This window comes from Eulemur rufifrons, chromosome 18 (genome assembly GCF_041146395.1).
Source record: "Eulemur rufifrons isolate Redbay chromosome 18, OSU_ERuf_1, whole genome shotgun sequence".
NCBI classification, from domain to species: domain Eukaryota; kingdom Metazoa; phylum Chordata; class Mammalia; order Primates; family Lemuridae; genus Eulemur; species Eulemur rufifrons.
Genome location: NC_091000.1, coordinates 68,473,055 through 68,499,067, shown reverse-complemented (window position 1 = coordinate 68,499,067; position 26,013 = coordinate 68,473,055). Strand labels below are relative to the sequence as shown.

The following is a 26,013-nucleotide window of genomic DNA, read 5'->3' as shown; positions in this document are numbered from 1 at the left end:
TTTCTGAGACCTGCTTCCCATACCTCCTCACAGCTCCCACTGCACTGGGTCCTCTCCCGGGAAGTAGGTGAGATTTCCATGCCACTGAGCAGAGAAGAGAGAGAAGCACCCTTTGTTTTCTCGAGCAGAGTCGCACGGCCGACCGCTGTCTGCCCACAGTGAAGCTGCGGGGTCCTGCCGGCTGTAGGGGGTGGGGACACCTCGTCCCCAGCAGAGGTGAGCTCAGCAGCCAGTGCTGCCCCTGCCAAGTGACCTAGATCCTAGAAAAAACATCTCACTTGCAGACACACACACACAGAGTTCTAAACTTGAGACTCCACAATCAGGCCCTTTATTTCTGAACTGTCAGTGCTGCACAGATAAGGTCGCCTGGGACCAGGCATAGTGCAGCGTGTCAGAGGGAAGCAGGTCAGCAGCAGAGAGGGCAGGGCTACACGAGTGCTGGCCACGTCCTCACGGGGAGGAGAAGCGGCCGCAGAACAGGATCCCGTTGGTCCTGCTGTGCTGGATGAAGAAGAGGAAGGGGCGGTCGGCACAGAACCTGCGGGTGATTCTGGCGCACCGCATCATCATGATGGCGGCCGTGGCAGCCGCGGCCTCTGTGCCCTCCTCGTTGACCTCCACGAAGGACTTGTGCACGACCTTGGACAGAAACAGATCTCTCCTGGACGATATTCCGGAAAAGTCTGCCCTGGCCTGCTCGAAGGCGTCGGTTATACCCAGGCTGCGAAGGACATTCTCCATGTCGTAATTCTCCTCCAGTTTAAACCTCGGGAGGAACACTTCCACCTCTTCTTCATCCATCATGTCTGGCCTCGTCCACTCTACGAACTTCTCATAGGTGATTTCTTTTTCCACCTAGAAGGAGAGAGTAGAAGACTTTAAAGCCGGTGGCCGCCATGTGAGCACTGTGCTGCGTGGCGGTGCGGCTGCGGGTCAGCACCGCCGGCAGGCGGAACAGCTCCACAGCGGACTGGCAGAGCAGCCACCGCGAGGCCGCGCGCGCCCTCGCCAGCACGCCCCGGTCACAGCTGCGCTCTGTTACCGTCATCAAGTCGCTGTTCTCATCTGGAAGCATGATGATCATGTTCAGCTCCTTGCCCACATAGGGAAGCACCAGAATTTGGGTGAATATTTCTCCTATATAGGTGATGTGAAAAGTAGATTTCTTAAACATCATTTGCACCGGTTTCCTCTCACTCTACAAAGGAAACAGATAAACATTAAGCTGAAACAAGATCCAGCTGACACAGGGGGCAAATCCGACAGAGCGGCCCCCAGGAACACTTGCTCCCCAGCTTCCAGGACCCCCTGGCCACCCCACTCTGCTGGCACGTGTTCATCTCCTCACCCTCCAGACACCGTGGTGGCTGGGGGCAAACCCGACACTTCTTTTCTCTGGGTGATCTCATTCAGTCTCTCGACTTTAAACATAATTCTCAAATGTACACCCCCAGCGTGGACCTCTCCTCTGTACGCAAGACTGTGGTATTTTACTGCCCACTTGGCACATGCATTTGGACAGGAAAGAAACTCCCAGTGTTGCCTGTGACACTGGGCTCCAAAGACTGCCTCCATCCACAACTCTGCCCATCCCAGCTGAGGGCACCGTCGTCCAGCAGTCAAAAGCCCTGGACTCCTGTCTGTCTCCAGCACCCACATCTGACTCATTAGCAAATTATATGGCTCCACCTCTAAAATATAACCCAAATCTGACATGCTCTTTCTACCTCCACTGCTAGCAGCCTGGCCCTGGAGTAGCACAACATAATCCTGCGACTGTTCTCCACACAGCAGCCAGAAGGATCCAGCGAAACTAAAGTCAGATCACATGGCTCTTCAGCTGGACACCCTTCCCTGGCTCCCCCCAACTCGGAGCAGCAGCCAAAGTTCTTAAAACGGCCTGAAGTTGCAACAAGAGCTTGTCCTTCCCTCTCCCTTTGTTCGGCTGCTATAGTCTCAGGGGCCTCTTTATGGTTCTGGGGGCAAACCCGGCTCATTCCACATCCAAACAGTGCCTCCCTCCTCTCCTCCTGCCTCTTTCTGGCCTTTGCTCACATGTTGCCTTTGCAGGGAAGGCTTCCTTCGTAGCTCCCACCTGAAACTATGCCCCCACCCCAAATACAACCTCCGACCCCTCTCCGTAGCATCCGCCACTGTCTGACATGCTCCCGTGTTCTTAGTTAGGCTCGCTGTCTCTCCCCCAGGAAGACGTGAGCTTTGTGAGGGCAGGCGTGCTTTGCTGGCTTTGTACATGGCTGTTATAGTACCTAGCATGATGCCTGGCCCTCAATCAACTTCTGCTGAGTAAATGAATAAACCAACTAATTAGCAGGGATACTGAAAGGCCAGGCAAAATTTACACAGCTAACTAGAAAAAACTGCATTGGTTGCCAGCGCATCCCCAGCCAGAGAGGGAGAAAAACTGGAGGATGGTGGCGTGCCCCATCCAACAGTCCTCCTCGGTTCCTGACTCCTAGCACCTCCTCTGAATTTACTAAATACCCCGTGACAGGCACAGTTGAAGGCACTGTACAGTCTCCAGTTCACTGGTATAGCACGTTACTCTGCATGAAACGGGAACACACCAAAGACACTGCCGCCGTAGCTTCCTGCCTTCACCTAGCCGAGGCTCGCCTGAGCTGCCCTGAGCTGGCCTCCGCCCAGGACAGCCCCTGGCCTTGGCTGCCCCACTCTCTTCCTCGGCCAGTGACCAGCACACTTTTTCCATGACTGGCCAGAGAGTAAAGATTTTTGGTTTTGTGGCCACACACAGTTTCTGCCACAACTACTCACCTGCCACTGTAGGATGAAATATGTAAGCAAATAAGCATGGCTGTGTTCCAATAAAACTTGATCTAAAAAAACAGGCAGTGGGCTAGCTTTGGCTGCAGGCCATAGTTTGCTGACCCCTGCCTTATACAATTTCTCCCCAACCCCACCCCAGGACCCAAAGCCTCCAATTTTGTAATGTAAAAGGATCTGATCTTAGTAACTGGATGATTCACTAAATATGCAATTTACTAAATATGCACAGATAAATTCTATGTCATTTAGCAATAAGAAATTAAAATGAAAATGCATATCAGTTCAAAATCTGTGCCCTTGGGGGGCATGCCCCACCCAACACCGCAGCCCCTCCCCCTTCTTTCTCCACTGCTGAGATGAGAAAGCAAGAGAGGACCCTTCCCAACCCATGCGAAATAGTTCTGGCCTGCACCATACAGAAGGAGGGTTTCCTTCTCTGAATACAATGGCAGAACCTCCGAGGGGAGAAGGCTTAGGCCCCATCCCTGTCCTTCCCGGCTGCCTGGACTGCAGTGGTCTGGCCCATCGCTGACATGAGGAAGGAGGACCCCTGCTGAGGATGGTGGAGCAGGAAGAGTGAGGCGGCCCCTGGGACCGGCAGCAGGGCCAGGTCAGCCTGGGTCTGCACCAGCTCCAGGTGAACTTCCGTGAGCCGAACTACAGTGAGCTGGGGTTTCTGTTACTTGCAGTTGTATGACACCCTAACACACGTCTTGTTAAAGATTAAATTCAAGGAGAGAAAAAAATTTGCCAGGGGAAAATTGGACAATTCATTTCAGAATAAAGCTCGAAAGAAAATATTAAACATTTCTTGAAGAACTGAAGGTTCAAGCTCAAGTTGGCCTGGAAGAGCTAATCAGTCATCAAGAATACAATATATTTGTGTAGGTGCAAAGATCTCTATAATTAAAGTTGAACAAAACACGAAAGAATAAACTGGATTCGGTGAGAGAAAGAGGAAGCGCCATTAGCCAACGGTATCTTCCCAGCTAAAGGTGGCTAACTCAGCATCCACCTACGTGTCCTTTTGTTTGCTTGTTTAAAAACAAACACCTGTACTTATATCGTCTTTACTGTCAAGAGGAGACCGAGTATCGCTCCTCAGTTTGCCATTCAGGGAGCACCACCTGCGCGCCGCCGCGCCCTCGTGCCAGCCACGTGCCCAGGCGCCTGCGGGCGGCTCAGCCCGGCAAGTCCCGGGAAGACCGGCAGGGGGCGCAGCGGCGGACCCCGCAGGACGGGCGAGGACGGCAAGGGGACGCCCACAGTGCCTCGTCCTGACGGGAAGAAAGCTAGAGAGGTGGGGGGAAAGGGGAGTGGGATCCGGGCCCACCAAAAGCCTTAGCCACCATATTTTAGAGGTTGAACTTTAGGGCCTTAATTAAGCCCGAGAGCGACACCGTCAGACGTGCCACGTAGGCGGCAGGAGGGCAGGTGCCGGGAGGGGCGGACCAGAAGCCCAGGACCATGAGGGCAGCCTGAGGACATGCAGGGGAGGAGCAGGGTGACAGAAAGGCCCCAAGGCCCATGGGGAGCCCGGGCCACCAGCTGCCCCAGGCCACATAAGGCACAGTTCCTTGAGGTGGACTTGTCCCGTGTTTTGGAAACCGGTGTGGACAAAGGGGCCATTCCAAGAATCTCCTTTGCTATTGCACAATAGTCACCTTGCTGACTTTAAATGGTCTCTCCTTGGTCTGCTCTTTGTTAAACTGTTTATCCCAGTTTCCTTTGAAGTAGATGGCATTCACGAGAATCAGATTAGTCAATGAATTCACTGAATCTGGAGACAGGAGCTCTGCAATTTTACCTAAAAGGAAGAATTAAAGAGCTCCTTAGTTAAAATTTTGAGTTTGCAGGAACGACATTCAAACCGGGCGTCTCCTTAATTAGTCAGGCACATGGATAATGAGTTTCAGTGTCCCTCAGATGTAAAGGGATTCTTGTCCTTAAAATAAAGCAACAAAAATGGTAAAAGTTCTGGTAAAAAAAACACCATCATTTGAATAAAACATGCAAAGTGAACAAGTAGACCTTAACATGTGCAGAATGAATTTATAACATATGAGATAGAAAGGAAAACTGGTGTCTCTGACTTAAAGACAGGAACTTAAAAGGACTGTCAGTCAAAAAGATGGGCGGTTACAAGATGTTACAAGCCTAAAGAACAGTGTAAGAATGCAGGTAGACAAGGGCATGGCCAAGTGTCCCGCAGCCATGCATGAAAACTGCAGGGCATGAGCTATACTGCAGAGGGAGACAGCTCAAGACCCATAATAAGAATTTTTCATGCTATTTGTGAAAGGAAAGACTATCCTAACATTGACACCTCCCCAAAAAAATTAAAAATGTAGATTGTTCCAGAAGAGGTGTACCGACTACTGAGAGACATCATAGGTACATTGATGATAGCAGGGAAAAGCTACAGAAAATGTCATACATTTCAAAGTTTCAAAATGTCAAATACTGATAATAATTCAGAAGCATATTTTTAAAGTTTACAGTTATCTAGAGAAAAAAATAATCATTCCTGTTTACATTTGACAGTCTTGTGAAGGAAATGACAATAAGACTGATTGAGATACTATTACAAACAGAATAAGAATATATTTTCACCTTCTGTCTTTTCCGCCACCCAGGTGTTTATATGTTTTCTAGACTCCTCTGTAGCATTGATAAAGTCGAGCTCTCCCATCTCTGCTTGGTAGAATTTGTGGCAGGAATCTTTAAAAGACTAAGAGAGACAGAGCAACATAACTGCATGGCTACTAAAATAATGAACATCAACAGCTTACTTCCTCATTGTGCCAAAGCAGAGAATAACTTCATGATTTACATGTGTAATTTACAAATAAAAGGAATTAACCTAAAATCCAACTTTTTAGTTTTTAGCTTTTATTTCTTTTTTGAGACAGGGCTCTGTTCCCTGGGCTAGAGTTCAGTGGCAACATCACAGCTCACTGCAACTTCAAACTCCTGGGCTCCAGCAATTCTCCCACCTCGGCCTCCTGAGTAGCTGGGACTATAGGTGCACACCACCACATCTGGATAAATTTTCTATTTTTTTGTACAGACAGGGTCTCACTCCTGCTCAGGCTGGTCTAGAGCTCCTGGCCTCAAGCGATCCTCCTGCGTCAGCCTCCCAAAGTGCTAGGATTACAGGCGTGAGCCACCGTGCCCAGCCTTTAGCTATATGTAACCCTAGCTTATGAACTAAATCAAATCATGGTCTGAATATCAAATAAACTTCACGTACTGCTGGATACTTAAAGGGAGTAACCTTGCATCAAGGAGGTAGTTGACAAGACATGGTGACCAGTTGTAGCTATATTGTGTGACACCTGATGATAAACCCCTGCATGGGCGGGGTCAGCCCAGCAAGAGCCACAGCTCCCTCTGCACTGCAGAGCAGCACACAGCAGCCAGGCTCCAGGGCCCCACAGAACAGGGGAAATGAGCAATTCCGCACAGCACTCCCACCCAACGGCACTTCCCCAGGCAGCTTTGAGGACACCTGTCAGAAGGGAGTCAGTGGCTCTCCCGCACAGGAGGCTCCATAGTGCAGCTGAGGGACAGAGAGTCATTTCATTCCATGTTAATTAGTTGCATTGAGATTCAAATAGCTACCCGTGCCTAGTGGCTACCATGCCGAAGGGCTCAGTTTTAGACTGTTAGCAACTCTCAAAAAAAGTTCAAACTATAATTTGCTAATATATTTTATGAAATGATGTTAGTGAACACCTGCATTATGCCACATAAAAGCAGAAAATGTGATGGAAAATAAGTGCGCTGGAATAACTAGTTATGTTGACAGTGTACTACGGGATGACTTCCCAACCTTTCATTTGAATAGCTTATGGCTAAATATTTAGTTCCCCTTTCGAGAATTGCTTTTATACTACAGGATTTCACATTTCTCCTTCAGTACGGCATTAGACAGACAATGACGCACAGTGGTTATGAACACAAGTTCTACAGCACATTAGCGCTGTGGCCTTAGAAAAGTTGATAGGTCTCTCTGTGCCTCCTCGTCCTCCCCTGTCCATGAGGAGACAGCACTAGCTACACCTCAGAGGGTTGCTTCAAGGACCAGATGAATTATTTTCATTATTACTGTTTTATGTAACATTGCTGAAGTCTCAGTATGGGGCAGGCACTGTACAAGGTGAACCTCACAGAGCATTGCATTTAAGCCTCACATAGTGTGTACTTTGCCAATTTCACTGTGCTGCTTCTTGATCAATGCTTTGGAAAAAATTTTAAATCTCTCAATCTAAGAAAATAGTCTGGAAGTAAACTGGTCACTCACATATTGATAACCTGTCATACCCTCGGATGATTTTTTCAACTTTTAAACACATTTGAAAATAACTGTCTGCTATTTGTTACTATTTTATAAGCAAAAAATAATCAAACTAAAGAAATATCTGGTTACATGTTGTGACAGATACTGGATTCTTCTAACACTAAATTAATGAGAAAGAATTGACTAATATTTCTGATCTATTTGTTTTATATTATAATATCAAAATAACATTTTAATATTTTTCTTTTTCTTAAAACATCTACCAAGAGAGGAAAAAAAAGGAAAATTAAAGCAAATCAGCAATCCTTTGTGTTTGTGGAAGTTTTGTTTTTCTTTATATAGATGGCTTTAAAAAAAGACAATAACTAGAAAGTAGCTAAGACTGATAAAAATAAGTAAAACAAGTTGTAAAAAATCACACTGTGGTATAAATCTTGCCAATATTTGACCTCATGCTTGTCTACATTCACTTTATACCATTTTTTTAAACAATTAATGTAGATTCTGAAACCATGTTGAAAAATGATGGAAAAAAAAAAATCACAGAGTAAGACTGATATCCCAAACATACAAACACCTTACAAATCAATAAGGAAAAAGGCATACATACACACAGTCCAATAGAAAAATGAGCAAAGAATAGGCGATTTGCAGAAAATACATATATGCTCAAAAAACATAAGAAAATTGTTCAATCTCATTAAAAATCGCACTATTAAAGGTTAATAGCATGCAGTGTTGATAATGATGGGTGCGAATGAGCGTGCTACTAATATTCCTGGAGGGAATGTAAACAGCATTTTGAAAAGCAAAGTAACAATATTTATTAAAATTTCAAAGCTTCACTTCTTCCTCCCCTCTACAAATCCACCTTGGAGCAACACATGCACGTAAGCTCAAAATCACAGGCAAAAACACTCACTGGCTGCATAGCCCAGGCTGGGTCTGACCTCAGTTCCCACCAATGAAGGACTGGTTTACTACACTGCGGTATGTCCATGCTTAGGCACACCAGACAACAGTTCAAAAACACGAGGTAGAGCCACATATACTGAGAGGCAAAGAATTTAATATATATTGCTAGGTGACAAGAAACAAATTACCAAACCATGTGTATGGTATAATGACATTCACAGTCCACACGGTTCCTGCTGTGTCCTCCCCACCCCTACCTCGCCACCTTTATTTCTTTAGTAAGTAGCAGCAAGTATGACTTACCGAGAGGAAATCACAAGACTTTTCCCCAAAGAGCCTGTTGGCCGTTCTCAGCAAGTACTGAGTGCCAGTCTTGTTCACTTCGGTGAGAAGTGAGTGGAAGTCCTGGTGGACATCTCCACCTCCACCACCGCTGCTTTTGCTTAAACAAAGTGCCTGAAATCAAAACAGAATAAAAACACACAACTTCAGTAAGCTCTGACTTCGGGAAACAGGGACACCACCAAACTCGGCTTAACAAGTGTGTAGATCCTTACTACCGCTTAAAAGATCCATCCAACTGAAGACCAAGAGTGTCTTGAAAGCTCCCTCCCTGCACCCTGCCGGTACTGGGATGAGCAGAAATGCCCCTCCACAAACCCGGGCTCTCTGCAGTTTGGCTACAAACAGGGCTGCCAACCAGACCTCCCGTCTCTGCAAATGGGGCCCCTCCTGACATCGGAAGTGCAGCTCTCCTCGGCCCCTGGGTCTGCGCCGGCCCCGCCACTGGCTCTGACCAACAGAGTTCAGCAGAAGTGATGCTGTTCCAGGCCTAGATCCTTTTTAAAAGGGCTGGCAGCTGCCACATTTGCTCTCGCGAGCCCCAGCCACCACGATGAAGGAGTCCCACACATGCTGCTGGAGGGGAAGCCACATGGAACGTCCTGAGGAGGTGCCGCCACTGGGGAGAGCTGCTTGGAAGAGAACCGAGGCCCCAGATGAGAGAGAGGCCTTCTTGAATCAGCTGCCCACTGAGCCAGCCACGTGAGTGACCCCAGCCAGCACCATGGGGAGCAGAAGACCCGCCTGGACAGGCCACAGGATCAGAGAAACAATCACTGTTATTTATAGCCACCAGGTTTGGGATGGTTTGTTTCACGGCAACAGATGACACATGCAGCCATCCGGAAGTGGAGTTCCACCATGACAAAAACCTAAAATATGTGGCCCTGGGTTTGGACGGAGGCAGCCGGCGGAGGCTGGAAGGACGCTGACAAAATTACTCTAGGGGCTGGAGAAAGGGGGCTGTGGTGGGCACCAGCAGGAGTGGAGAAACGGCCGCCTGCAGTGGCAGGGAAGATGGGTCATCCCCCTGTGAACGCATCTGGCCAGGGGACCAGGAAGGATGTGGCTTCTAGCTGCCTGGGATGACACATGGGAAGAGAAAGAGGAGCTGAGAGGGAACTGTTCTGCTTTCGAGCAGAATTTAAAGAAGTATTTCTAACCCATGTGCTGGGTGGAAAAGAAAAATGTTTCTTATTCCCAGCCTCTCCAGGTGGCCAAGGATTCTAAAAGAAATGGCCACAGGGCAAAGGTCAAATCCCAGGCGCTGGCCTCAGGGTCGAGGTCCAGATCTACTTTTTTAACCCTAAGGCAGCGCCTCATAGACACTCTGGCCAGACAGGGGGCTGCCAAGCAGCTCCAGGACTCTGCCCCACAGCACCGTGCCTCCCAACACGGAGCACCGTCCCCAGCAGGTTTGTGCATGTGGCTTTGGTCCAGGGAAGCAGATTTTAGGTAGATGGATGGAATTCCCATAGTGGTGTTTAAGGAGTTGTGACAGCTTAGACTAATAAAGAGAGACAGCTCAAAGTGGGGGAGGCCTCCTCTGGGCCCCCACTTCCTATGGGCGGGAGGCGGGCGGAAAGCAGCAAGCTCTGGCCATTCCTCACAGAAGGAGCTGCTGGGAGCTGAGCCCAGAGGGCAGAGCCAGGCGGGCGGCCTGCGGGGCTGAGCAGTGACTCCCGGGAGCCCTGTGTAGGCTCCTGCGGGAACACCCCCGGCTCTGGGGCTGAGGGGACCAGCCATGTGCGCCTGGCTGGATTTCAGAATTGCCACGGTGCAGTGACTGCAACGTCCCTCCCCACCTCCTGTGATGGGCTGTGTGTTCCTCCAAATTCACATGCTGAAGTCCCAACCTGCAGTGTCTCAGAATGTGACGTTATTTGAAGATTGGGCCTTGATAGAGGTAATTAAGTTAAAATGAAGCCGTTAGGGTGGGCCCTACTCCGATCTGACCAGTGTCCTCATAAGAGGAAGAGGTGAGGACACAGACACACACAGGGGCAGGACCATGCGAGGACACAGGGAGAAGACGCCACCTACCACCCAAGGAGAGAGGCCCCGGGAGAAACCAGCCTGGCGACACGTGGGTCTCAGACTTCCAGCCTCCGGGACTGTGAGGAAATAAAGGAATTCCTATGGCTTAAGCCCAGTCTGTGGTGTCTGTTACAGCAGCCCTAGCAAGTTAATACACCTCCCCTCACTATTGTTTTTAAATACAAAGAAAATTCTGTTTGTATATCAAAGACTCTAGGAAATGAAGAAGTGATAAGGTTACCAGAGTTGGTGGAAGATACAACAGGTTTGACAAGGCAGAGATGCCTGATCACCTGGTTTCCTGCAGCCTGGCCCCGAGCCTGCCCCGCCCGCCATCCCCCCCCCCCCCATCCCTGGCCCCTGGCCGCTCCCAGCTGCCTCTCCAGCGCGACGTCCAGCTGACCGATCATGGCTCCCTCTGTGAGCCTCCTTCTCTCTCTTTTTTCTTTTTCTTCAGTCTAGGAATTCTGTGTTGGTGCACGGCGCTTCCTCAGAAAGCGCTTCTTCCTTAATGTGTTTCTTTTTATCCTTTTTCTTCTTCACAGATGTCTCCTTTTCTTCTACCACTTCTTCCTCTTTCTCTTCTTCAACTTTAATTTTAATCTTGGCTTTTTTTTTTTTTTTTTCCACTTTCTTTTCCGTAATTTCATCCTCTCTACCTGCCGGTTCTATTCTGTGTTTTTTAGAACAGGTTGGAAATGTGGAGTCACCAGAAAGAGGATGAGTCCTCACTTTACATTTCTGTTCAGATTTTTCTGCTTTTGCTCATGCCTTTCCTGTTGCACTGATGGATCGAGAATCATATAAACAAAAAGCCTACCATGCCCAAGATCCAGCTCTTCTTTTACGCCCCCTCCTAGTTTAGCGTCAGCTACAGCCAGGGCTCTGTGGGCTGCTTTTACTCTTGTCTTCAGAACCTCCTTCAGCAGTTTATCGCTTTTGTCCTCCATCAGGGCTGTGAGTGCTGCTAATGCTTCTGCTGTAGCCTGAAATTTCTCAAAATGTGCTATTTTGTTAGCTTTCTCTGGAGTTTCAAATGCTTTCCATGAACTATCGGCCTCTTGAAGTTTCTTCTCACTTAGAACCTTAAAGATGACGTAGCCCACGGACATTTCAAACAGCACAAACATGGTATAAAGCTGAGTCAGGGCACCGCACAGCCCACCACGAGGTCTTGTCCCAGTGCAAAAGGACCGACTTTGCAGCCCCAAAGGCCTGCTGCGCCACGCCTGACGAAGCACAGACCTGCACGCCTTCCGCAAAGAATCAGAGCACAACGCCTGAGCGTTCCACACTGAACTGCTGCCCACGGCTTGTGAAGGGAGCGTCCACTGCAGTTATCCCACCCTATCCCACCACCGCATGTCTGAGGAGGTGGGGAGGGGGCAGATAATTGTCTCTTTTTAGTTGATGAATCTCTGCACCCAAGGAGCCACACGGAGGAGCTGCTTCTGAAGAGCCTCAACCACTCCTGTTCCTTCTGGACTTCCAGCCCGAGCCTGAGCCCAGGGTGGGATGGGACTTCAGGGTCCTGGGAGAGCTGGGAACCATGAGAGGCCAGAGGGCAGGCAGCAGCAGGCATGGGTGGCCCTGACGAGCCACGCCTGTGGTGTTCATGGCCTTGCTCAGCCCTTCTCTGATTGACCCTGGGTTTGGAAGTGTGCCTGCCTGCAGCAGCGGGCCTGAGCAAGCGGGACACACGCAGAGGCTTGATACACACTCGCACTCCCAGCTGCCCGCCCTCTGGGAGACCTGCCTCTGGGAATGCAGTTACTGTGCCCACGGGAGCCCCAGCGGCCCTGCCAAGGAGATGCATGTGGAAGGCCCCCGAGAGGAGGTCTGCTGAGCCCCTGCTGAAGCAGCTACGCGAGGGACCCACCCAGCACCAAGCGGAGCAGAGGAACTACCCCATCTACCCAGAATCAACAAACAGAAAAGTGTCATCCTAAGCCACTAAGTTCTGGAATGTTGCTTACTCAACAACAAATAACTGAAGTACTACTAAAACATTTTTTGGCTGACAAGTGCGATTCTAAGGGGATTTTACACAAAAATGAAAAAATAAAAATTTCTAACAACCAAAAAGCAGGTAACAATACCCAAAGAATATCACAGGACTCAACCTGAACGGTGACTCCACATCTACATACAAACTCATGAGCAAGCTAAGCCCTGTGGGGATGAAATCACTCATTCCTCTGAATCACGCCACCCCCCGCCCGACACCTGCAGTTACCTGTCTAGAGCAATCCTGTGGGACCTGGAATGTGGAGGATGAGCCCAATTGGCAACTAATAGCACTTACTTTTGCCCTGAAACCATACCTGGGTCATCTGGGCGGCGGTGTTGCCCTTTGCCCCCATGGAGACCATCGCCAGGGCGGAGGAGATGCTCATGGGTGAGAAAAACACATTCTTGGAGCCATCTTCACCCAGGGTCTTCAACAGGTTTAAGGCGAAGGTGCCATTTGCTTCCGAGAGAGCATCCATGGTGGGGAGCCTGGAAAGATGGATTCACAGTGTGCATCACACAGGCGGCTGACAGTCACCGCCGACGCTCTGGTGCAGTGAGCAGGCAGGGACACACACAAAACTCTGAGCGTTTCTTTTGGGGGCCCTCAAAATTATTTTGTGTGTTTCTAATATTAGGCATAAAAAATGAACAGTCGTGTTTAGAATACGACCCTACATGAGGACATCTACCTGCACGTTTGCCCGTGAATGGGGGAAAAGTGTGGAAGGGGGCACAGGAGGCCCCTTACTGGGGTCACTTCCTCGGAGCCAAGACCTCATTTCCACGGCTGTTCTGCGGGGTGCTGCACGGGCTTAGACGTGTTGTGTCGTAATTTGAAAATGATTCAAAATGATAAATTCACTCAGAGTTACACAGCAAAAGATGGCTGAATGTCTTCATAATGTGGGAGAGGACCCCATTTTAGGGTAGCCTGAAGCCTTAAAATAAAAGATGATAAATCAAGCCACACACAGAGATGCATGCCAGCCTTATGAATGACTCTCATTCCTCCTTCTAGGAAACCTACGCAGGTGGCAAAGCCCCAATCGTCAGCTGTGCTCTGAGGACCTCCTGCTGTGCGGGCCAGCCGCCATGTCCCACTCTGGACCACAAGGGCACCTGGGCCGGGCACTCACAGCACCTCACCACGCAAACCCCGCTCTGGGCAGCGGGCGCGTGCCCACCTGCACCTCCAGACACAGGCTCCGAGGCTGGGGCGAGGCTGCAGGCATCGCAACAGTCGGCCCCGCAGCCCTGCCAGGGCCCGGGCCCAGAGCCAGGCAGCCGGGGCAGGGTGAGGGATGGGTTATCTTCAGGCCAGTCAGATCACAGAATCACAAAACGTTCAAGCACAACAGGTCTTTAGAGGTACCTACTGTCGACTCCCCGTTTTACAATGGGGAAGGGGAAGGTCACAGAAGAGAAGTGATATTTCCAGGCCAAGGAGCAGATGAGCTAACTCAGGGCCGAGGCCTTGTCTTTCGGCTACTGCTCAAGAGCCTGCAGGACTCGGGAGAGAGGGCACAGGGCAGACAAGGGCCCAGCCGTCAGGCGGGTTGTCAATGTGGCAGGGCAGGCAGGGAGGTGACTCCAAATTAGCATTTCTCCAGTCACAGAATGCCACATTCTGAGGCATTCCTGATGACTCACTTGAGCAGTGGGTGGGAACCCACAGAACAAGGAAAGGAGAAGCCAGGCAGATATTTCCAGGCATAGATGGGAGAGGGAAGGAGGTGCCCAACTGAAGGACCTGTGAGGAGGTAATGAATTAACCCCTTCTTCACCGAGCGGTCCTAGACATTTGCAGCTGTGTTGGCAGAGCGAGAGCTGCAAAGATAACAGGCTCCTAATCCCTGGAACCTGAGCTCGCTCCCTCACATGGCAAGGGGGACTCGCAGCCATGACTGAGTTAAGGCTGCTGAGACGGGGAGACTATCCTGGATGATTCAAGTTGCTCTGAAACGTAATCACATGTATCCTTCTAAGAGGGAGGAGGAGGGACAGATGACAAGAAGCAAAATGAACACAAAGCAAGATGCTGGCTTGGAAGACGAAGGGGGCTGGAGCCGAACGGAGCGCGCTGCAGTAGCTGCACAGAGCAGGGACAGCATCTCCTGCGGCCCCGAGACTCCAGCGCGGCAAAGCCAACTTGAGCTCCTGACCTGCAGAACTCTGAGAATAAACACCGGTTGTTTTAAGGCACTGGGCTTGTGATACTTCGTTTCAACAGCCACAGGAAACTAATACAATAACTAATATACCCGATAAACCTTGTTTACCGTCCTTGTTTAAATATTTTGTTTTCAAACTCTTCTTTGTTCGTTACAGAGAAGACTTGGGGCTCTCGGCACTCCTGGTTTCCTGAGACTTTCCGTATACATCTTAAGATTACTAATTTTTAATGAAAGTACAATAGAATGTACACATTGCTAAAATTCTTCTGAATATACGGGATTCTTTGGCCATTCAGAAATAACTCCAGGATTTTGTAGAAAACATCCATATAAACAGAAGAAGCCATTACGTGACACTGAAGCAACCCATTTTTCGTTCTTGGATTCGAGATCAGCAAGAGCTGCCCTCTTATCACCTTTAGGAAAAACAACTGGTAAAACAAGAAAACCTCTAAATTAAGAATTAATAAAAAAGGAGACACCCCAAAGCAAGAAACACAGCCTTAATGTCAAGACTCAAACAAGTGTCTGCGGACTACTCACCACACAGCTCTTCCCTGGCCTGGGGACAGGGACACTTCCGACTTTGCCCCCAAGATGGCTTAGCTCACAGAGAGAAGCTGCCTCCCTGAACTGAAAAAAGACAGAGACTGCCACCCGGTGAGTGGGCCAGGGAAAGGTCCGGAAATCGCACCCTGGTCTCCCTTAGCCAAGACTCTAGTTTACCATCAGCAAACATTTTGCCCCCAATGTTGAAGGACTCTTGATTCAAATGGAAACGCCAACCTAAGAAAGGCCATTAATAAAGCACTCTGGTCATGTCCCTAAGAATTTGTTCTGGGCACTGACCTTTGTATCAGTGACCTCAACAAGGGAAAGCTGCCCTCTTTTCGCCACCTGAAGACATACCTGTAGGGGACGTGCCAGTCTGGCCAGCCCACAGTACACCATCTGAGGCAGAGGAGAAATCCATGTACATGGGTTTCATTGTGTCAGGGGGATTTAATGCTGAAAGAACAATAGTTCCTCAATATAAAGCAGCTTCAGTCTTTTTTTTTTTTTTTTTTTTCCTAATACTGAACTGGGGAAATCAAACCAGCACATTCAGAGGAAAAGGTTCATAGTCCCAGCTCTGGGACCCTGGACAAATCACTGGGTTTCTGATTTCAGTTCCCTTTCTGAATGAGGAAGTGGATATACCAGATAGTTTGTGTTCTCTTCCATCTTTAACATTTAATCATTAACATCAAATACAGAAAGAAGAGTAAAAATTTAGCTCAATTTTCAAAGCCCACAATGAGATTAGTAATAACATTTTTCAGTTGAAAGTCATGGCCAGGAAAAAGTAAAATTATATCCATGTCCTATATGAAAATTGCTAAAAAAGAAACAATAAATCAATGATGCCCTGGAGGTTTATCTAAGAGATGCAGGATAATCTTAAAGCTGAAAATATATTAATCATGAAACAACTGAATAGCCCACTCCTGATAAATGCCCTTCAATCAAATAGCAAATGACACTTACTATACATGCTTAGGAGATAACAATTGTCTACTTTAGCAGTCATCATCACAGTTGATGACATAACATTGGAGTCCGTCCCCAAGCAGGAGCTATAACAGAGTGGTCACCCCTCCTCCTATAGACATGGAAGAGAAATATTGCGGGTGGGGAATATGTAACAGAGAGAATGGCCTGAATAAACAAGGCAAAAATATGTTCTGTCTCTTTAAAACACCCTCCATTCCTTTTTGAGAACTAAAACCCTCATCCCTGCCCAGGCCAGTGGTGGGGAGGGGCAGGGCAGGTCTTTCATTATTTGTGCTAAAGGAAGGTCACGAGATTATCAGTGGAGACAAGAGGATCAGAATCAATATAGTTGAACAGTAATTGCCTGAAACTGAGAAGCTACCCTTTAAAAGGTCTATATTTCTGCTTATCATGAAGATGATGGCCTTTCAGAAAGGAAACTCCTCCTTTGCTGGCAAAGTAATAAAATATCTTTCCTTCCCCTTACGTCTAGAGCTGAGAGAGACACACAGAGCCCCATGTGTATCGAAATATTGTTTATTTTGAGCATTTGGGTGCAGATGAGTGGAATCCTTAAGAGGGTCCACCCTGGGGGAGGGGAAAGCCTTGGGTTTCATAGAGGGTTTCTCCCTCGGGAGTGAGTACCTGGGCCGGAACAGCCACTGTAATAAAAATTTGTCAACAACCAATTTCTGGGTCCCCTGCGACAGTCTCATCCTGCAGAGATAAGAGGAGGAGGGTAGCTTCCTCCTTATCAGGGGGTAGGAATGCTGGTTTCGGCTTCACCAACTGCAGCTGTCCGGTCCGCATTTATAATATAGGGACTCCCCAGACTCCTGCGGCTATGGTTTTACAAGCCTAAGTTTTCCATTACCGCATTCCGTCCTATACATACTTTTCGGGTTCCCACCTGGAACAAACCTAACACTTCCCAAACCATTTGTCCTTGTTCTTCTAATTCAGCCTTGTGGACAAGTGGCCGAGCTTTTGGTAACAGACTGAGATAAAAATATCTGTCATCTCATCCTGGTATAACTTTGGCCAGATAGCTCCAGCAAGTCCAATACAATTCGTCAAAGGAATGAGAAGGAAAATTATCAGAAAAGATACACAAAAAAGCATAGTTTGATGTTCTACCTGAAAAGCAGCCAGAAGCAATGAAATAGTCTCAAAACTGGTAATTAAATAAATAAATGATGGAGTAAAATGGGCCACAAAAAAATAGGAAAAACAGACCCCAGTAGAAATATGTGCAAAGAACATTAGTAAATTACCAAACAAAATGAAAGATAGGGAAAACAATAGCTAATGATTATATTTAAAAGTTTCAACTTCAGAGAAAAATAACAAACGCCAATGTTTTAGAATGTTCTATGTGCGAGGTCCACATGAGCACTTTTTTTGAAAGATCCTTACAACCCCATGAGGTAGGGGCTGAGAACTTCTGGGCTGCAAGCAAAGATGTGGAGCCTTATCTCTAAGAATCTGTAAGTAGCCCAGAGGACCCCCGGCTACAGGCAGCAGAGTGAGCCGGGGAGCCAGGTCTGCAGGGCTCTGGCATTCACTTGCTTCATCAGCGTGGTACACAGCCTTCCCCAAAAAGGAAAGCAAATGAAAGATACCTTTTTAAACCATGAACTTGGCCAAGTACAAAAGCCATTCATTTCCAGTACTGACAAAGACAGGTAATCCGTCTCATCCTATGCAACTGATGCTTTCAACTGGTACATCAGTATTTCCTGAGTATAATGTAGAATTATGTTTAAAAAAAAGTAAAATAAAATAAAAGAAGGAAGGAAGAAAAGAAAATGTCACGAAAACATACCATCTGAATAAAAAATAACACTTCTAGGAATTTCACTGAAGATAAAACTCACAGGTACCAATAAAAATTTTATACACAAAGTAACTATTGAAGTACCTCATATCCCACAGGAAAAAAAATCTTTAAATACCCAACAACAGAGAACCAGTTAGATTCTGTCACATCCATGATGGAATCTTAAGGGAAGTAATCATAATTAAAATTAGAGTAATGTCATGGGACTGTACAAGATTATGTGGGAAAAAAGTAGAAGTACAATTTAATCTTACGTATGCAAATTAGGAAGAAATATACATATAAATATAATTTCTATAAGTGTGTATACTCTATAGATGTAAGTATAATTTATAGGCAGAATGGAAGGATATACTATATACCAGATGCTTCTGAGTACCGGATAATTTTTAGTTTTTTTTGCATTTTTCTGTATTTTCACATTTTCTACATCGTGTTATTTTAGGGGGTTTTATAGTTAATTTTTCTTTCTATGAAATTAATATAAACACATTTAAAAATCAAATGAATGCTAAAAAAGATATTACAAAAGACAAAAGGCTCCCTCCCACCCTTTCCAACTCCCAAGAGGCAGTCATTTGCAGGTCCTTTTGCTCTTTTTTGTGGTGTTTACCCGTATTTCTACATAACATGTGCACATTGCTATTTTTGACCTAACAATTTTAGATATTATCTATTGCCTTCCTAATTTGGGGGCCAGGAATCTGCTTCTCTTCTGCTGCTCCCTCATCCTTCCCCATCCACAGGTTTGTTTTATTATAACTAAATAGTATTCCATGCTAAGCCAGAGGGGTGGGACAGGAAGGAACCCATTTCCTGTTTTCATTTAAAGCTGCTCTGCCTTCTGTGAATATTGCCTTTTCTCACATTCTTCAGTTTTCTGTGTACGCATCACAAACATTCCCCAAATGTTTCACAGGTCAGTCAAAACCTTTCAGTAATTTTGTTGTTGCTGTTGCTGCTGTTGTTGTTGAGACCCAGTCTCACTCTGTCACCAGGGCTACAGTGCAGTGGCGTCATCATAGCTCACAGCAACCTCAAACTCCTGGACTCAAGCGATCCTTCCAAGTCAGGCATGCGCCACCACACCCCGCTAAGTTTTTTAAATTTTTTGTAGAGGCAGAGTCTCACTCTTGCTCAGGTTGGTCTTGAATTCCTGAGCCCAAGTGATGCTCCCACCGCAGCCTCCCAAAGTCCTAGGATTATAGGTATGAGCCACCACGCCCAGGCCCCTTTCAGTAATCCTCTCATACACTCAGACACAAGAAATAATTTCCCAGCTGCATTTCCCTCTCCAGCAGCCTGCCATGCTAATGCTGAGCACAGGCACTTTGACTCTGAAGAGGAATTTTGCCAGGCAGATAACAACTTTCCTTATTACAATTCATTAGTTAATGGCCAGTTTCTTGTTTGGCAGGCTGCTAAATTTTTTCCCCCTCAAACACAGCACATTGCTTACATGGCAAACAAATTATTTTTTCTTAAATATTTAAGCATTGATGATATATTTTAGTATGTCTGATTTTTCAAATGCTTTTATGCATCTTTTAAAGCAAACAAAAATTCCACAAACAAACCTTAGTAAACATTTGAATTTCTATAAATCTAATAAATCGAGATTTACAAGTGTAGTAGGTTAGCCTCTTCTAAGACTTTCAAACATATTTTAACAATACACAAAACAGTACAATGATTACAAAACTTATTTCTACACCAGTACTTAAGTCTAGCAACAGGTATTAATTAATATCATGGGTTTAACTTATTTTATCTTTGCTATATCTTTCTATACCTTTCTTAGGATAATAGTAATGTGTATTTTATCGGTTTCCTAAGGGTTAAATTAATCTCGAAGGACCATTCCTTCTCTACAAAAACAAGGTTTGGTTTATGGTCCTTTACGTCTTGGCTGTTTCTCAGCACAGGGCACTCACTTTTTGTAGCCAAGCACATTTGACTAATGAGGGGAGCCTTGAGCTTCAATCCCACCTTCACTGGGATTTTACAAGGCCTTGGCCAAACATCAAATTTCAGTTTCTTATAGCCTGGTGTCCTTTCTTAAAATGAAATATTATTTGAGTTTTCCTCTGAGTTGCATAGCCCAGAGTTCTATCATAAAGCTTGGTCTTTTAGTTTAATTTTTAGGCCTTTAGGTTGGTTTGTACAACTACTGTGCTTGTTAGCCTAGGAACCTGTAATAACCAAACTTTTTCCATAGCAATCTTAGACAAGTGCAAACATTACTGAATTCTTTCGTGACTTTTTAAAGTTCATCTTGTTTGCCTCATCTGAACTTATTAATGGGCTTGATTTTTTAAAAAAAGCAATATATTTCATGTAAGGCTGGTGGCGGGCACCCCTCCCTTCCCTAATGAAAAAAAAGAAGCCCCTCCTATTTCTCAATACCCGCCCTAAAACTGCAACAAAGAAATTCCTCACTCTTCTAGCCAAAACTCTTCACGCCAAAGAAACTCCCATCCCCCAGCCCTAAAAACATATATAAACCCACTCAGACTTCTGGGCCGTGTGACTTCACGGGGTGTCTCTCTCTCTCTCTCTCTCTCTCTCTCTCTCTCTCTCTCTCTCTCGGGACCCGTGAACCTCGTCCAGGAGCCCTCCACTGAAGCCTCGTTGCTTAACCCTTTCAATTCTGCTCGTCTTTCTTTCTCTGGTGCCGGCCATTCAAAAACCTTCTTACATTTCAATTAACTGATACTGTTTTCTTCTTGATGCTCAAATTGCCCTAACTGGAATTATGGGAACCTCTTTAAATTGGTTGCTTCATCTCCAAACATTCTTGCTTTATGGCAATGAGGTCTCACAGGCCCATTGTGGATTTTCCCAGTCAAAAGACAAAGTGTCAGGCCCTCTTCTGGTTTCTTTTAATGGAGAAGAGTTGTAACGCACAAAATCTGAATATTCAGGGAGTACACGGAGTTTTGGCACTGACTGGAAATACTGCTGCTGTTGTGAGGCACACCAGTGACAGAGCTGGGATAGATATTTCTTCTAAGTCCCTCATATATCACGCTGTAAATAAGATTGCCATTCAAAGTTTGATACACCTCGCTCTGCTAAAACACACTGGCACTTAGCTTTCATCTAGGCTGCAATTTCACTACTCTTTCATAATATGTATGTGTGGCCATCAACCACTGCTTATCAGCCATGTTATTGAAACAGTTCCACTTTGGACCCGTTGCTCTATAGAGTGTTGCATAGCTGTCTCATCTAAGATCTCTCTTTGCCAATAATACCTTGGGTTTGGACCCCAAGATCTTCCTGCTTCATGGTTTACTCCCTTACTTTGATGGAGCAAATCATCCAATAGCTTTCTAAGACAATATAGATATTCTGATTTCTTGTATTTCTGGAAATGTTCTTATCCTACCATTCCATATGACTGGTAGACTGGCAGGGTCTATGATGGGTTGCACACATCATGTCACCTCCGAATCTCTGAGGCACTTCCTCCAGACTGGCTCTCTGTCCTTTTTCTGTACCTCGGATTCATCAGGTACAAAAGTCTAGGACTGACATCATCTAGGACTTTTCGACCTTTTCCATGCGTGGAACATACAGAAAATGGTACTTGTATGGCACTCTGAAGCAAGGCTACTTGCTGCAGATGTGACCAGCCCATAGCTTCAGCCACCCTGCCCCACCCCAGCTGGCCGGAGTTGGAGGGTTCCATTCCCTCTCTTGGATTTTTCCATAACAATGACATTGTGTTCTATTTTCTGGAAGACAGTTCATGATTTTATCTTCCAGTCCTTCTATTGATTGTTTTATTAACTTAAGCTACTGCACTTTGGATGTCCAAGGATTCTTTCTTCTTCTCTGATGTTCCTTCTTTACAGCCTTCCTTTTTTCTCATTGAGTTCTCTTCTGCTCCCTGCATTCTTTCCCTGGGGTCCTTTTGCTATTGTGGTTGGTGTTTGCTTTATTTTATTTAGGTCTCTCTCTTTCATACCTAGGCTTCCCAAAAATGCCTGACCACCCTTAGACGTTAGTCCATATTTATCAGGAAAACACAAAACAATGCTGGAAATTCTGTTGACAGAGCAGGATGTGTCAGCTGAGGGCTTCACTGCAGTGTGGTCAAGGGGTCAGTAGCTTTTTGGTTGTGGAACCAGCAAATGGAGGAACCCTCCAGTCTGGCTGCTGGTATCTTTCTGGAAGTAGGCAGGGCAGGAGCTGGGGGTGGGGGACTTCCACTGGATCTGTCATCCCTTCATGGCAGCCCAGTGCCTCCACCTTGGTGCCTGGAGGTCCCTGAGTTTGAGCATTTTCATTATCACTTTGCAATAATGAATAATATATAAATACTTAACAATTAATCATATATAGATTAAAGAGATCCTAATCCTAAAAAGAAAGAAAAATAAACCATTAAATTTACCAATAAATTTAGTGGTAAATTTAAAGTTTACCACTAAGATATTCCAAACATCAAAAAAATTATAAACAATCTAGTGAGATTTTTATGTTGAGGCCTTTCTGTTACCCATTCAGTAACTGTGCCAGTAACAAGGATGCATCTTTCATAGATCACAGTGCAAACTCAACACCTTTCAGTGGCTTTCCAAGTACCTACTTCTTTAGCTGAAATAAATAAGACAGCTAAGTGTCCTTAACATATATATGAAAACACATATACATATGTATATACACACACATATATGCAAAATTCACTGTGTATTTCAAAATTATTTACTGCTTTAAAAACAGTATACCTTTTAAAAATAAAAGCAATATTTAATCACAGATGTAAAAATTGGATATTTATGAACAATTTTATATATTTCTTAAACAAGTCTAACGAATCTATCCTAGCATCATATTTTTTTCCTGTAGCATCACCAGTAACTTTGAGCAGGTAATGTTCATAATTGATTTTATTCAACTGATCACATCTTAATAATGTTTTTAGGTGTCACTATTTAATTGTGCTATTTAACTTATATTAAGGATGTCTTTGTTTTCTACAAAATTTAATAACCATTTTAAAATAGCTGTAATGGAAACTTGGGCTCCTGCTTTGCCCCTAACCTTACTTTTCTTATGCAGTGTGTGTGTGTTTAACTTCTCTGAGCAGCAATTGCTTAACATATAAACAGGGGAATTACTGTGTACATTATATTCTTTCTTCAGATGTCTTGGTCTAATCCCAGGTCCAGCAAGCTTGGAAATGTAAAGTGTGTGGTCTTTCATGGGACCTTACAACGTCCACTTGAGTACCCTTATCATCAGATATATAGAAAAGAATGTTGATTCTGTTCATTCTAATGTCACTCTACTGTTACTGGTCTAACTGCAATATGCTGAATTGTAATAAAATGCCTTAGATTGGAATTGCCCTTATTTAATCTAAATTGTTAGTTTTTGTAGTCAAGTATGACCAAAAGTGCCTTTCTCTGTGATGGCACCAAGTCACAACAGATGCAATTACTCAGAGGTGGCCATGAAACAGCCTGACACACCCCATCTCTGCTGACAATAGCAGTCATTCAAGTTAATCACAGGCTCCAGCAATACCATGTGGTCCTCGGGACCTTAATCCAAAGGTTACTTACTTAACACAACAGATCTCATCAGTCCTAAACCACACCAGGAAGCAAAGAGGCAGCGTGGTGGGTGGGGGCACATTCCTGTCATCAGGCACAAAGGCCCTGGAAGCAAAAATGCCAAAACTGTCTCAGCTTCCCCCTCCCAGCTGAGTATTCCTGACAGCATGTGAATATTAACTTTCTATACGTTTTCCAAAACTGAGCTGTAAGGGGAAAAAAAGGAAGAAACTAACTTAAATACCAATTTCATCTAGCAAACTCCAAACACGGCTAAAGTTTCCCCCGTGTCCTCTTTGCCTTGAAGACATCAAATCTTGTAATATTTTACCCGCGGTGAGTTTCATTAAAAAACAGAGCAGTTACAAGATCTGGAGTGGTCCTCACGATTGTGTCCACAGGCCGCAGCGACCTCGAACAGTGCTGCAGAATTTGCCAAAGTCCTGAGCCAGGCCGGCCAGCGAAAAGGCGCAGGAGGACCCGGTCCCTGCCCTCTCCGCCTTCAGCCTTCCCAGGTTCCCAACGCCTAGTGCCCAGCGGCGCGAGCCCCCGTCCCGTGGGTCGCGGGGCGAGAGTGTCACCCGTGGCCTCCGGGAGGGCGGGGGATGTCACCCGTGGCCGCGAGGGTCACCTGTGGCCCGGGGGCCCGGCGCAGCAGCCGGAGAGGCTCTGCGCCACCCCCATCCCGCGCCGGCCGCCTCCTGCTCGGGTGCCGGGCCTGCGCGCCGGGGGTCGGGCGTCACCGGCCGGCCCGGCGACCACGCACAACTCACCGAGCGGCGTCACCGTCCGCTGTTGCCGCCGGCGACAGAAGGGAACCCGAGCCGGGACGCTCAGCCCGTCCCCGCCCCGCCTCGCCGGGACGGCAGGGGTCACGGCCCCGCGCGGCCACGCCCACTTCTCGCGGCTCGGGGCCCGCGCGGCCTCGGCCCCTGCGCGTTCCCGCCGCCCCGCAGGCCCCCGGCGCTGGAGCAGAGAGCCGACCCCGCGTGTCCGAGTGGGTCCCACCCCAGACACGTACTCCGGAGTCTCGGCGCCGTGGCCCGGAGCGAGCGGAGCGGCTGGCTGGAGGCGTCCGACCCGCCCTGCACCTCACATGCCGGCCGCGGGGAGGCGGGCCGAGAGCGCGGGCTGCGAGCCAGCGCGCCGCCGCCCGGCCGGGAGCGGGAGAAGCAGCGCCGCGGAGGGAGCTGCCAGGTGCGCGCAGGTGCGCTCTGACGGCTACCGGCAGTCCGGCCGGCGCCGGCCGCTGTGGGGCCGCGCGTCCTTCCTGCCGGCGCGACTTCGCTCTCCGGGCCGCCCGGGCGGTGAGCGGATGCGGCCTCGCCCTCGAGGAGTTTTCCCTCAGCGGGCGACGGTGCGCGGCCCACCGGCGTGTTCGCTGTGCCTTTGCGGAGACTGCATTATGGCTTCAGTTTCCAGAAAAATATCAGCTTGAATTGGACATGGGCAGAACAGAAGTGAAACATGAGCAAGGCCCTTGCGATCATGGTGTGTGTTCAAAGACTTATACTCTTCAGGCTCATAAGAATTAGACCCCAGGGTACTGACAGATTATACAAAGGAGTATGAAAACCCCGTCTCCCATCTCAGATGGAGCACTCTCGGAAAACAGAAAGATCTGGACTGACTGGGGGTGGAGGCGGCGCAGGGTGGAGGGGATGCTAGCCAAGTTTTTAAAATGAGTTCAGTTTTTGAAACCTCAAGCTATTTATTACCTTCTCCATCCTTACCCTAAGCAGGGTGTCTCAACATCAATACTATTGACGTTTGAGCCAGATAATTCTTGGTTGTGGAGGACCGTCCTGGAATTAGCATCCCTTGCCCCTCTGCCGTGTAGATGCCAGTAGTAAATCATGCCCCACCCCCACCAGTTGTGACTTTTAATTTTATTTTTGGAGTAGTGCAACATGAAGAAATGCTCAGAGATATCTTACGTCCACTGTCTGCAGTCCTTTTCACTCCAATTAGCTGCAGGTTTATCATTCCAGCTTATCTTTTGCAAAAGTAAGCAACGTGTGTATATCTGTATATATTCTAATTACAATTCCATCTTTCTTTTCAAAGGGGTAGCATTCTATTATCTATTGATAGTTGGACAGCTCTCTTTCTTCACTTAATATGTTTTGGAGATCCCTCTAATTTGGTACATATAGATTTTCCTTTTTTTTTTTTTTTTTTTTTTCCTGGCTCCACGGTGTTCCTCTGTGTGCTATTTGGATTGTTTCCCATCTTACATCTTTACAAATAATGCTGCCATAAATAACCGAGTGCAGCACTTCTCAAACTTCAGTGCACATACAAATCATCCCAGGGTGTTGTCAAAATGCAGATTCCAATTCAGAAGGTCCTGAGATCGGGCATTTATAACAAGTGTCCGCATGGCTAATCCTGCTGGTCCACAGACCACACTTTCAGTACAAAAACTTACTGTGAATATTGTTTCCCATTAACAGAGAAGCATCCTAGATTCCTAGATTC

General features: G+C 46.9%; 1 protein-coding gene across 2 annotated transcripts; it reads right to left on the bottom strand.

Annotated features, from left to right (window-relative positions):
• Positions 1-300: 300 nt before the first annotated feature.
• Positions 301-24,609, bottom strand: SERPINB6 (serpin family B member 6). 2 transcript variants are annotated; one of them, XM_069493125.1, is made up of 7 exons: positions 24,554-24,609; positions 12,730-12,904; positions 8,330-8,482; positions 5,422-5,539; positions 4,473-4,615; positions 1,046-1,201; positions 301-858 (listed from the first exon to the last, which is right to left on the bottom strand). In XM_069493125.1, exons 2-7 carry the CDS (start codon positions 12,892-12,894, stop codon positions 454-456), a joined length of 1,140 nt encoding a protein of 379 aa, XP_069349226.1. In that variant the 5' UTR covers positions 12,895-12,904; positions 24,554-24,609; the 3' UTR covers positions 301-453. The 2 variants fall into 2 exon arrangements, with proteins under 2 accessions (XP_069349226.1, XP_069349225.1); XM_069493124.1 differs by lacking the exon at positions 24,554-24,609 and adding an exon at positions 24,306-24,358.
• Positions 24,610-26,013: the final 1,404 nt, after the last annotated feature.

Coding starts and splice junctions, on each gene's coding strand:
- SERPINB6 (XM_069493125.1), bottom strand. CDS start 12,894: ATGGATGCTCTCTCGGAAGCAAATGGCACCTTCGCCTTAAACCTGTTG. Junction 5,540..8,329: donor AGTCTTGTGATTTCCTCTCG/GTAAGTCATACT, acceptor TGTCTCTCTTAG/TCTTTTAAAGATTCCTGCCA. Junction 859..1,045: donor AGAACAGCGACTTGATGACG/GTAACAGAGCGC, acceptor CTCTCCTTCTAG/GTGGAAAAAGAAATCACCTA.